Source organism: Rhea pennata, chromosome 20 (genome assembly GCF_028389875.1).
Source record: "Rhea pennata isolate bPtePen1 chromosome 20, bPtePen1.pri, whole genome shotgun sequence".
NCBI classification, from domain to species: Eukaryota; Metazoa; Chordata; class Aves; order Rheiformes; family Rheidae; genus Rhea; species Rhea pennata.
In genome coordinates this window covers 8,608,413-8,620,279 of record NC_084682.1, presented here as the reverse complement: position 1 = coordinate 8,620,279, position 11,867 = coordinate 8,608,413, and the positions used below count along the sequence as shown (strand labels likewise).

Genomic DNA, 11,867 nt, shown 5'->3' with positions numbered 1-11,867 from the left:
ATGTTGTTTTTTTTCTTTCTTTCTTTTTTTTTCCCCGGCCCATTAATTTTTCCTGTATTTCCCAAAGCGTCGCCGCTTGGCAGGGGATGAAGCAGAGGCTCCCGCGCCCCGGCGGCCCCCTCTCCTCTCCCCCGCGGAGGAAATTCCTCAAGGGGCCGTGGGGCAGCGATCTGGGGGGTTCCCGCCAGTGGCACGGGGGTGCCGGGGGGGGGGTTTTGGGAATGGGGGAGAATTCAGGGAGAGCCCTGGTGGCGGGCGGGATGCTCTCGGAGCGGGGCGCTCCCCGGCACCGTGCGCTGAAACCCGGGGGGGGGGGTCCCCTTCCCGCCGCCTCCGCACCAGCCGAACCCCCCGTCACAGCCCACGTTTAACCCCCCCCGCCCCCGCCCCGGCCCCGCCATGGCTCCCCGCAGCCCGGCCCAGCACCTCGGCCCCGGCCCGGGGGGGCCCGGCCTGGCCCACCCCCGGGCCATGTAGGGCGCCGCTGCACCCAGCCCAGCGCTTATAGGAAGAGGAAGCCGCGGCCCTGCGCAGAGGAGGAACCCCAGCTGCCCAGATGTGCGCCGAGAAACGCTGCTAGCTTTTGCTTTTTTTTTTTTTTTGTTTTGTTTTTTGCTTTTTTTTGCCTTTTTTTTTTGCTTCCCCCCCCCTCCTCCGCCCGGCGTGGGGTGCAGCCCTCCCCACCCGCCGGCCCCGGGAGGTGCCCGTGCCCCGCCGCAGCCATGGGGCAGAAGTGCATGGAGAACGTGTCCTCCTTCCTCTTCGAGTACGACACCCCCCGCATGGTGCTGGTGAGGAACAAGAAGGTGGGACTGACCTTCCGGCTGATCCAGCTCATCGTCCTGGCGTACATCATCGGGTAAGGAGCGCCGCCCGGCTTTGCCACCCGCTGCCTTTTCCCAAATCGCTGCTTTGCCACCTTTCGGCTTAAAGGCAGCCCAGGTGGGCACAGCGCCTGGGGTTTTTTTTGCTCCCACTTCCCAGGAAAGCCCAGCCGCAGCGTGGTCGGCCCATCGCACTGAGCGATCCGGGGTGCTGAGCACAAAAGAAAAAAAAAAAAAAAGCGTTTTGCTTTTGAGCTGTCTCCCTGCCCCTCCTCGGTCCTTATCGCATGTCCCCGAGGCCATGGGCTTCCTTCCCCTTGCTCCTCTCGGCAGCCGAGGTGGCCCAGGCGCAGCCCCAGGGACGGCTGCCACAGGGTGGGGAGGGCGGCTCTCTAAGGAAACACGGCTTGAGCAACCGAGCTCAAACTGGGCCTGGCAGCCCAGTTTCCCGTTGTCCCCTCCAGCAGCTGTCCCCGCATCCGGCCGTGGTGCCCTGCGCTCAGTTGGCCGCCTCCCTTTGCCTTAGGTGGGTTTTCCTCTACGAGAAGGGCTACCAGACGCAGGACAGCATCGTCAGCTCAGTGTCGGTGAAGCTCAAGGGGCTGACGCTGACCAACGAGAGCCGCCTGGGCCCCCACATCTGGGATGTGGTTGATTATGTCTTCCCACCGCAGGTAAGCAGGCAGCACAGGCGGTGGCTGGGTTTTCCCCTGCCCGTTGTGTTCCCCAAAGCTGTGGCTGGCGGCTGCACCAGCAAAGCGTTCCTGCGGCTGCAAGTGGGTTGTGTCCACAGCCAGCTTCTGCCCGCTGTCAGTGCCGCAGAGCACCACGGTGATGGACATCTTGAGAGGAGACCCTCACTGGCCTCCTGGGCTGGTGGCAACACATCTCCTGCTCCTTGGTGGTATGACACCTCCCCAGAGCCACCCACCAGCAAGTTTTGGAGTTACACCTGGAGGAAGGTGAGAGAAGAAAATACAGTGCTAGGTCTGAGCTTGGTGGGTTTGTCTCTGCAGGGTGACAGCTCTTTTGTGGTGATGACCAACTTCATTATCACCCCTGGACAAAAGCAAGGAATGTGCCCTGAGGTAAATGCTGCTGCTTCCATCCTGGGTCTCAGCTTTTCATGCTTAAGGTCAGGTTGTGGCAGTGGTGTTGAGGAAGGAGTAGGCTTTGCTGCTTTTCCTCACATCAAGAAGTTCAGAGAGGGTCTGAGATGGGCTCCATGCTGTTATTAGCTTGCAAGCATGATGGGGCAGCTGTTCTGCTGAAAATGGCCAGAATCCACTTTTCTTTTCTTCCCTTCTGGAGCTCATTGAGCAGAGCAGACTCAAGGCCATGTCCAGTCTGGAAAAAAAGCACCTGTCCCAGGCTTAAAAAAAAAACATTCCCACCTCTTCCTTAGTTGATGTGGCCTCCTTAGCCCAGGAAGCTGCGTACAAGGCTCTGGCTGCAGCCAAGCAGCGTTTTCCTTGGGGCACCCGCAGCAAGCTTTCATCCGCATCATGGGGCAGGAGGGAGAGCCTGGCTGAAGCCCCGGGACGGTGCTGAGCCGTGCCTGCTTGCTTGCCCCGACAGCTGCCGGATGCCGGGCTCTGCGAGCGGGACAGTGACTGCAGCAAGGGGAAGTACAGCCGCCAGGGACAAGGTAGGTGGCCAGCCTGTGTCTCATCAGGGCACAAGGTTCCTGCAGCTCAGGTGCCAGCTACCTGCTGCTCTTGGAGGCTGGAGGCCTTGGGTTGGTAGCTGATGGGGTCCACCCAGCATCCCAGGCATGAGTCCTGCCTAGGCTGGCCTTGCTTTTCCTTTCCCAAATATACCTGAGCTGAAAAACACCTTCCTAACAAAAATTTAATCTAGACTAAAACATTGCCACAAAACTGGTATCTTTCCAACAGCAAGGCATTTTCTGAGATGTATTTAACAAGAAAAATGCTCAGTTGCTCCCCTGTACAATGTTAGTGTAAGAGAAACTCCTGCCCCAAACTGAAGGCTGGAATTAGCTAATCTTCCTATAAAAAGATGCCAAACCACCAGGTACTCTGTGCCTTGGAAGTCTGTGGTAGGGCTAATACTCCAACCAGATCCCATAAATCCCAGACTTGGTCTATTAAAAGGCAACCAGTATTACACTGGGATTTTCCAGCAGCAGTAGCTGCCTGAGCAGCTGTCTCTCTTCTCTGCAGGCCTTATGACTGGCAAGTGTGTGCATTTCAACAGCTCTGTGAAGACCTGCGAGATCTTTGGCTGGTGCCCTGTTGAAGTAGACTATGATGTTCCTAAGTAAGAAATTATGTTGTTGCCCCCTGTTTTCCAGCCCAGTCCCATGCTCACGAGATGGCACCAGCAGCACGTAGTGTAGGGCTGAGCAAATGTCAAGCTCTTTGCCCTTGCAGTGAAGTCCAAGGCTGGGCAGACAAAATGCTTAAGCATCCCAACATTGCCTATTACAAAAGCTCTGGGTGGATGTAACACAGGTGTCCCTGCTCCTCCTGCACTAGAGTTTGGTGGTTTCTTATGGTCAAACTGCCCAAAGCAGCAACCTGCTCACATCTCCCAGGCCCAGCCAAGTTTGGGCACTGGTGGCTCTTCCCTTCCCAGGTCTGTGGATACAGTTCAGAGAGGCTTTCAGGTCTCTGTCAGAGCAGAGGAAGCTCTCTGGGTGTCTCCATTTGGGCCCATCAGTACATACCAGTACCAGCTCTGGCCTCTGTTCATTAATCTGACCATGCCTCTTCCTCTGCCCATGAGTTGTTTTCTAAATCCGACCTCCCTGGCCTACTGTGATGAAGCTCCTGGTAGATGAAACATCCTATTTCTGCCTGACTTCTTGCCATGAGGCTGGAGGAACAGTGTTGAGTCTCCAAGGGAGCCCAGGAAAGGTCCTGGTGACATGAAGGGAGGCACTCAGGGCCATCCGGTAGTCTTCAAGTCACCTCACTGTGCATTTGGGGTTTCTTAACCTCACCAAACTCCCTCTCTGTCCTCCAGCAGGCACTTCTGTCCTTCTCTGAACCTCGTGGAGATCTTTTACTTAGAAAGGGCAGGAATGAGATCACCATTTTTGCTGGGTTCTGCATGTCCTGGTTTGGAAGCATCTCCACCGGATGAGCCCTTCCCTAGAGTCTGGAGAGCCAAGTGATGGATGTGTGTCAATGCTTGTATTTTTCAGCCCTGCCCTGCTATTGGAAGCAGAAAAGTTCACCTTATTCATCAAGAACAGCATCACCTTCCCCAGGTTCAAGGTGTCCAGGTAAGGGGAGGTTTGGGAGGGACAGCTTCTGCTTAGTTGCCCCAGCCGTCGCTCTAGGAGGAAAACAGTGCATGTAACTGGACACGTCATATGGAAGACGCAGTCCCTCATCAGCAAAGCCAGGACTTGTCTAACTGCTGCAACGGTTACCAAATTAGCTGATAGGAACCGAGACATTTCCTCAGTACCTTCCCTCCCAAATCCATCATACCTTAGCTGATGGCTGCATTTACAAGAAAGAGGGTTTCTGGGATTACTTTCCCTTGAGTTATGTCATATGCTGCACATGAAAATACAGTTTCTCCTCCATTTTTCTTCTCTCTTCCCCCCAAAGATAATCGTAAAATACCCGGTGTGACAGTGGGAGACAGTGGGAGAGAGCAGACCCGGTCTGCAAGGGCCAACAGGGGAAGCAGGCTGCAAATTCCTGAGCTTGGTGGCCTGGCTGCACTGGAAGCCTGGCTGAGTGCCCACCCACCAGGGTCACAGGGAAATTTCCTGCTTCTGATCACTGCTGCTAATTAACTGCTGAGCATGAATGATGGGATGGGGTTGACCGAGGCACAAGGCTTACATTGGGGTCAGGCAGGCTTCATAGAAAGACTATTTTTAGGCAAAATGGTAGAAGGGGTGGCAGGCAAGAATCTATCCTTTCTCTTTCAGCCTTTCCGGATGAGATATCAAAAAAAATTGCTAAATGTTGAAGCTCTAAGATGCATTATCCACGAACTGTTCCAAATGAAAACTATTTGTGTATGAAGTATTGCCTGTTATGGAGGAGCTGAAGGGTGAACTAGAGAGGCAGGTGGGAAGGACGACAGAGGCCACAGGAGGGCTTGCAAACCTTCGGAAGGAAAGAGGAGGCTGCAAGAAGCCAGGGTGCATAGACACAGGCAGCAGCCAAAATAGCAAGTCAAAAGCAGAAGTAGAGAGCACTTCCAGGCAGGAAAACTCAGCAGCCAGCTCTCCTCTGCAGGATGAAGTTCAAGGAGGTTTCAAGCTGTTGACAGAGCAGGAGAAACCAGAGAAGATCAGGCTCTTGCACCTGAAGGAGACAGGCTAGCACAGAGGGAGGCCCTTCTGGCCACCTGAGGGATGTCCCAAGCATGAGTCATCCCTCAGGAGGAGGATGAGGCCTGAGCAACCTCCCTCAACTGTGAAGTTATCCTGCTCTGAGCCATGGGCTGGACTGGAGACCTCCCAGAGGTCCTTTCTGACCCAAATTATTTAGTCGGTCTGTGATTCAGACTCTTTCTCACTCTCTTTTTCTTCACAGGCGCAACTTAGTTGAGAGTGTCACCAAGCAGTACCTGAAGAAATGCACGTATCACAAAGTCACGGACTCCTTGTGCCCCGTGTTTGACCTGGGATACATAGTGAAGGAATCGGGGCAAAATTTTACTCTCCTGGCTGTTAAGGTACTTAAATTTCAACAGATGTTTCTTGCTGGCATGGGAAGGGGGCCAGCAGAGGAATTGCCCCCAAGCTGTTGAGATGAGAAGGATCTGTTTTCCCAAGGATTTGTGTGGCACTGTCTGAATTAGCTTCTAAAGATTATGAATCTCCTTGGACGTGGCCTAATATTTAAGCCTTTCTGGGAAACTCCCCTGTAAGATTGACAGGATTTGACCTGCTGGCAGTAAATCCAGGATTCAGCTTGTTTTAATTTGTATAACTAATCAGTAGAGCTGCATGGACAAATCCTATTTGTTTGCATTCTGAAACCTCAGCTGAAAAGTCAAATATTGGTCGCTGCCCAGCACAAACTCCACAGCACAAACTCCACAGCACAAACTCCACAGCACAGGCGCAAACCCAAAGCTCTGCCCAGCGCTTCTCAGGGCCGTGTGCGAGAATATCTGCATCTCACAGCCTTAAGCCAACTTTGTTACGCATTAAACTAAATGAGAGACTTGCATATATTGAAGATGCAAAAGGAAGAGCCTCCAGGGCTTAGTTAGTACCTGGAGCAGCTCATGAGGAACTGCTACGTGCAAGGAAGGGCTTTGCTTCTTCTTTCTTTCTTTCCCTGGGATGCTAATGGTTTGATGGTTGTTTCTCATCATTTTCTTGACATGCTTTTGCCTGCAGGAAAAAGCTGGCAGGGTGGAGTGGCCAGGTGAGCAAATCTCTCAGTCAAAAGGGAGAAGCCATCTTGCAAGGTCCACAGCAGGGCTGCAATGGTCACTGCTCCTCAGGACCATGCCTTGGACATGCGATGCTGAGCCAGGAGCAAGAGGGCTGGAATTTAGTCATGTATGCGGGCAAGCCCCACCGCGTGGGGTGCTGTGCAGGGCGCGAAGCTGGGGCTGCCCAGGAGGGCTGAGGGCAGCGGTAGGGACCGTGCGCTGTGGAGCGCCTCGTGGCATCGAGGGCCACCTACGTGCATGGAAGAGCTTCTCCCTGTGAGCTGCACAAATCCAGCTGAGTGGCGTGAGCATCGCGGCACCCCAGCGAAACGGCCTCTCTCCGCTGCAGGGGGGAGTCGTGGGCATCACCATAGACTGGAACTGCGACCTCGACTGGCCTGTCCGGCACTGCAAACCCATCTACCAGTTCCACGGCCTCTACAATGATGACAGCAACGTTTCTCCGGGCTTCAACTTCAGGTCGGGGATTATCTTTCCAGGCAGGAGGGGATGTCTTTTGGGATGCTGCAGCACTTACTATGGGAAACAGGGCTCCAGCATTCCGGCAGGGAAACAGAGGCACGGGAGGGTGACATGCCCTCAGCCAAGGGTCCTCGGAGGGCACGGAGGGGGCCGGACTGCAGGTGCCGGGGTCCCACCCTGCTCTGCTGCCCGCCGAGCGCCTGATGCCGTGGGGCTGTTGAGTGCCCCAGCTGGCCAGTAAAGCTGCTCATTCCATTGGGCAGGTACGCCAAGTACTACAAAGAGGACGGGACGGACAAAAGGACGCTGTACAAGGTGTTCGGGATCCGGTTCGACATCCTGGTGAATGGCAAGGTGGGGGTGGCCGGGCAGCTGGTGCTCCTCTGGGCTCTCCTGCAGGGTCACCGGCGCCAGGCTGCAAGCCATCATGCTGCCGTGGGAATGCAGCACCTGCCTCTCGCAGCGCCGGGGTCTGGTGCTGGCGAGCACCATGCACGGGTGCCTGCAGCCTCATAGTCCTCTGTAGCCACCAGGGCACATGGAGAGGGGAGTCCCGTTGTATGGGCCATGATGGACAGATGCAGTTTGGTTTCGCCCCAGAAAAGGTCAAAGTGGGTGGGGAGGAACTGTTGGGGTCAGCCCAAAACCCAACCAATCTTATTTTTCTTCTTTGACCAAAGAGCTCCAACCCAGCTCTCATCCAGCTCCAGTTTATCTCTGTGCGGTGGTGAATTTTGTGGTGTGAGATGCTCTTTAGCTGAGCTCCCGTCCACACCTATTGCAGCATTTTCTTTTCCTTGGCTGCTTCTGACGTATCACTTCTTTCTTCTGACTTTTTTTCAGGCAGGAAAATTTGACATTATCCCGACCATGACCACAATTGGCTCTGGAATTGGTATTTTTGGGGTGGTAAGTTCAGATATTTCCAGCCCCTAAGAGGAGACTCAAATTATTCTCCTGGCAGGTGACCTCAGTGGGGCATGTCCCTGAGTACAGCGAAATACCAGTTCCTGCTCAGGCCAGGATGGACGTGCAAAGGAAGAAGGGAGCTGCTCTCTCACCTTGCATAGCTCAGGGAAATAGGTGCCCGCTGACCACAGGCTCATGCAAAGCCTCGTAGTGTGAGCCGCCGTCTTACCTGAGCGATGAGAAGGCTTTTGCGAGAGCCGTGTCTTGGTATCCCCAAGAGTTTCCGAGTTAAAGCCAATATTGGGGTGCTTTGGATGGCTTTTGGAGGTGAGGGGCAGTGTTTCATGCCAGACAGAAAGCCAAGATCCAGGTTGATTGTGGCCACTGAAGGCCACGAAACCGAAGTGTGCTGTGCTCTGGATATACCTGAAGTGGGAGCAATTAATTTCCGTAGACCTAAGTTGCCCGGTATTGAGTCTGGCACGCTTCCCTTTGGTCCTGCGTGCATGCTTGGGCTGGATGCTCTCAAGCAGTGGCCGCACCATGCATCTGAAGCAGATGCAGCCCCAGTTGGGGGGACAAACTGGGATTTTGGAACAAGGCTGGAAGGTACAAGATGGCCAAGGTGGTCTGGAGACCAGCCCCAGCCCACGTTTTGGTTTCTGTCTCGCTTTGATTTAAGGCCTCTGTCCTCTGCGACCTGCTGCTGCTACATTTCCTCCAAGGACGGGACTATTACAAGCAGAAGAAATTCAAATATGCAGAACAGGAGCCTGTAAGTAAGAGTTCGTCCTGCTGCAGCCCACGGCGGCTCCTGCCTCTGCGCGAGCGTGGATGCGTGTGGGGGCAAAGAGGCCGTTACAAATACAACACTTGCATTGAGGAGCGACCAGGCACCTGCTCTGAGCTAGTTCTCACTTGGGATTGCCAGAGGCTGGTACCCCTGAATCTCTTCTCCAAAGTTATACAGACCTTCTACGTGAGCCGTTATTAATTGCAAGAGCTCCCATATTGCCTCAGCAGTCCAATACCAAGTAAAACCTGCCCTGCTTTATGGGAAGCAGCAGTAGACCAGTGCTTGAGCAATCTGGAAAATTTTCCCCTTTTGAGACCATTGCCACGATTCCGATGCCTACAGAGCATGCATGTGACCCTCAGATTCATCCAAAACCTTGCTCATACCCTCTGGGTTAGAAATGCCTCCTCCATAGGCATTTTTCACTGGTGTTAGTAAGGGCAAGTCTATAAAAAAAAACCTGTTTTCTCTCGCTTAACCCCTAGACGAAGTCACATAAGAAGGAAAAGAAGGTGGACAACACGCAGTGAGAGGTGAACGGCGCTGCCCTCGCCCTGCGCAGCCCACCGTGGGCACCCTGCGGCCCCCGGGCAGCGTGGCGGGGGCTGGCAGGACGCGGCGGGCAACGCCGAGCCCTTCTCCGCCAGCAGCATCCGCACCAGCCGACGGACCTGCGCCCTCCTCCTCCTCCCCCGACGCGCGGCCGTTGTCCCCCTTCAGCAGCGCCCGGGCCGTCGGTCTGGAGCCCCCGCGGCGAGAAAGTCCTGCGGCGGCAGGGCCCGCCGAGCCCCGTGGCCGGCGCCAGCCGTCCGGCTGTCCGACGCAGCGCCTCCCTCCCCGAGGGCGGCCGTGGCGCCCACTCCCCCGGCGCGGCAGAAAGCCGGTTATTTTGTGAGAGTGTATTTTATTAAAAAAAAATAACAATGCCACCAAACTGTTAGTTTTTGTACTACAGCCCTCTGCGGCGCGGTGCTTGCCCTGGCTGCGGGCTGCGCCAGGCTCTCCGGTGCGCACGCTCACGCGTGAAAAGCAGCCGCGCACGCAGCCGCCGCCGGGGCGCGCAGCGGGCGCGCAGCCGCCGCCGGGGCGCGCAGCGGGCGCGCAGCCGCCGCCGCCGGGGCCGCCGCGCCCCGCGCAGCCGCCGCCGGCCGCGCTCGGCAGCCTGCAGCCGGCAGAGGGGACTGGAGACCGCGGCTCGCATCCACGCGCGCCCGCGGAGACGGGAGCTGCCAACACCAGAGGCAGCAAAGCCGGAGCTCGGGTAGCCTCGGGCACCGGTTTAACCGCCCCGGTCACAGCTCCAGCCAGCCGGGGGCGGCTGCGGGCGGAGCCGAGGGGTGCTCCGCTCCCGCTTAATCTTTCAAGCCGCTTGTAGTGCTAAGCCCCTGTTCCCTCCTAGGAGGTGTTAAAAGGCAGAATAGGAATTTAGGAAAGATGCTATTCGAAAATGATCTCTCGTAGTTGTTATTCTAAACCTCTGAGCCGGGATCCCTAAAAATCCCAGGACTGCTTTATAAAAAAATCAGAGGAGGATTTATTTTCATTTCTTTGCTTTTTTTTCCCCAAATATGTAATCTTTGGAGATCCTTTTCTTTGGTTTTCATTCACCAATCATTTCTGCAACTAGCAAAGAGAGAGATTGTAATTCAGTTCTATTTAATGAGCGAAAGCCAAGCTCCTCACCGCATCCCCATCCTGGGGCCGGTGGCGTTCGGGCGGACACCACCCAGAGCTGCGGAGATTGGAGGAGACTCGGCAGCAGTGTGAGGGTTTTGATCCCTGCTGGTCCCCGCTGCGGTCTGAAAAGGCAGGGCAACCCTGCGGCAATCCCCCCGGCTTCTCCTTGCTCGTAGGGCCAGGGAAGACCCGCTGCTCCCCGGCACCCGCGCGTTGCGGCTGGCCGGCGGCTGCATTGCAAGCTGTAAAACCTGCCTGGCCTCTCCTGCTGCTCTCCCGCTTCAGCGCAGCGAGCCAAAATGTCGCGGAAACCCGAAGGGATTCGGTGCTTGTGCGAAGACCCCGTCAAGGCAGCTTGCTGCGTCGCTTCCCCTTCGTGCTGTGACAGCGGAGGGGTTTTTAGTAACGCCTTTTCTTGTTTAGTTGACTTTGGGCTTGTACATGGTTATTTAACTAATCAAAAAATACTGGGTAACCCTTAGCAAATTAAACACTCTCTCCATCCTTTCAGCCAGAAAGCACCCAGGAAGAATATTTATTACCCAGCTAATCCCTAATGATCGGCAACAGCAGTAACAGGCCCTTGCACGGGCGAGTTGAGGCTGCGGTGCTCCCAGGGGCTCGCAGCGGCTCTTGTGCTGATCCCGGGCGAAGGAGAGAGCAATGCATCCCGTGTTACTATTCAGATTTTGCAGAAAGGGAAACTGAGGCACCAGCAGGTAATTGTTAAACTTGAACCCAAGCGCAGTGAGCAGAGCCTGCTCTGAACAGCGCAGATGCAGCCTTAGCTACTGCACGTTCTGGCAGCTCCAGATTTATGGTTATCTGTGAAGGTTACGAGGTTGGACCTCAAATAAATGTATCTTTTTGTCCGCTCAGGTTTGGTTACTCTGAAAGAGATCAGGTGGCACAGATATTTCAGAAGAGCAATTGCGGAAAAATTTATTCTGCAATAATTTGCTGGCTAGTGACTCTGCAGGGATGAGGAATCGTATTTCAAGCTCTGCAGAGCTGGTGACATTAAATCATTATGTTTGTGCCCAATTCCCAGCACAACAAGGCCTGATTTCCACCTGGCGCTTCCGGACACTGTAACAACACAAATTAAAAATGGGTAAGTTTAAAGAAAGAGCCGCTGTCTTTCCTGCGCAAGCTCTCACACCACTCACGCTTTCTCGTGTGCATTGGGCTCACGTTTTTTTTTAACCCAGTCCTCCAGTGGGGGCATTCTTGGATTTTTTTCCCCTAACCAAGCATCTGCCTTGCCGGTTACACTAATTCCCTCTCTCTTTTGATGCAGGAGCGCGTTTTCGGCTGGATAGATCCTCTAGCTGACACGCGGAGAAGGACCGACGGGAGCGTTTCCATCTTCCCAGCGCTCAGTGACGCTTTTATTTCGCCGCGTGCGCTCGCCGGCGGGGCCGTGCCGTGCGGGGAAGGCCCCCGGGCGCCGCGCCGGCGTCGGGCGCCTGCAGCCCCGCCGGCGGCCCCGCTCCCCGCGCCGGCGCGGCTGGCGCGCGCGCTTTCGCTCTTGCCAGCTCTGTATTAACTACGCCGCGCTATATTCTTTTGCTTTCTTTCGTGAAGTGCTCTCGCCTTCTGCTATCTATTTCTAATCGCTTTATTGCCTTATTTTAGAAAGCGGAAAAGTCCCAAAGTGCCCAAATGGGTTCCCAGTATAGCACCAGCGGAGTCGACCAAGCAGGGGTAGTTCGGGCTCGTTCTGCTCACCGGAGCTCTGCCTGCCGGCACGAAACAAGGCTCCTGCTCCGCTCTGATGGGTCGTGAAGAGATTT

The 11,867-nt window shown here is 55.2% G+C and overlaps 1 protein-coding gene across 1 annotated transcript; it reads left to right on the top strand.

The window, feature by feature from the left end:
• Positions 1 to 695: 695 nt before the first annotated feature.
• On the top strand, positions 696 to 9,287 carry P2RX1 (purinergic receptor P2X 1). Its single transcript, XM_062592459.1, has 12 exons — positions 696 to 859; positions 1,351 to 1,498; positions 1,841 to 1,912; positions 2,403 to 2,472; positions 3,011 to 3,107; positions 3,997 to 4,077; positions 5,354 to 5,495; positions 6,556 to 6,686; positions 6,953 to 7,043; positions 7,533 to 7,598; positions 8,281 to 8,373; positions 8,880 to 9,287. The coding sequence occupies exons 1-12, from the start codon at positions 723 to 725 to the stop codon at positions 8,922 to 8,924; spliced, it is 1,173 nt and encodes a 390-aa protein (XP_062448443.1). The 5' UTR covers positions 696 to 722; the 3' UTR covers positions 8,925 to 9,287.
• Positions 9,288 to 11,867: the final 2,580 nt, after the last annotated feature.

Bases quoted from the DNA above. Each gene is read 5' to 3' on its own strand.
- P2RX1 (XM_062592459.1), top strand. From the start codon at position 723: ATGGGGCAGAAGTGCATGGAGAACGTGTCCTCCTTCCTCTTCGAGTAC. The intron at 3,108-3,996 runs GTAAGAAATTAT...TGTATTTTTCAG, and splicing joins GTAGACTATGATGTTCCTAA to CCCTGCCCTGCTATTGGAAG. The intron at 8,374-8,879 runs GTAAGTAAGAGT...CTTAACCCCTAG, and splicing joins AATATGCAGAACAGGAGCCT to ACGAAGTCACATAAGAAGGA.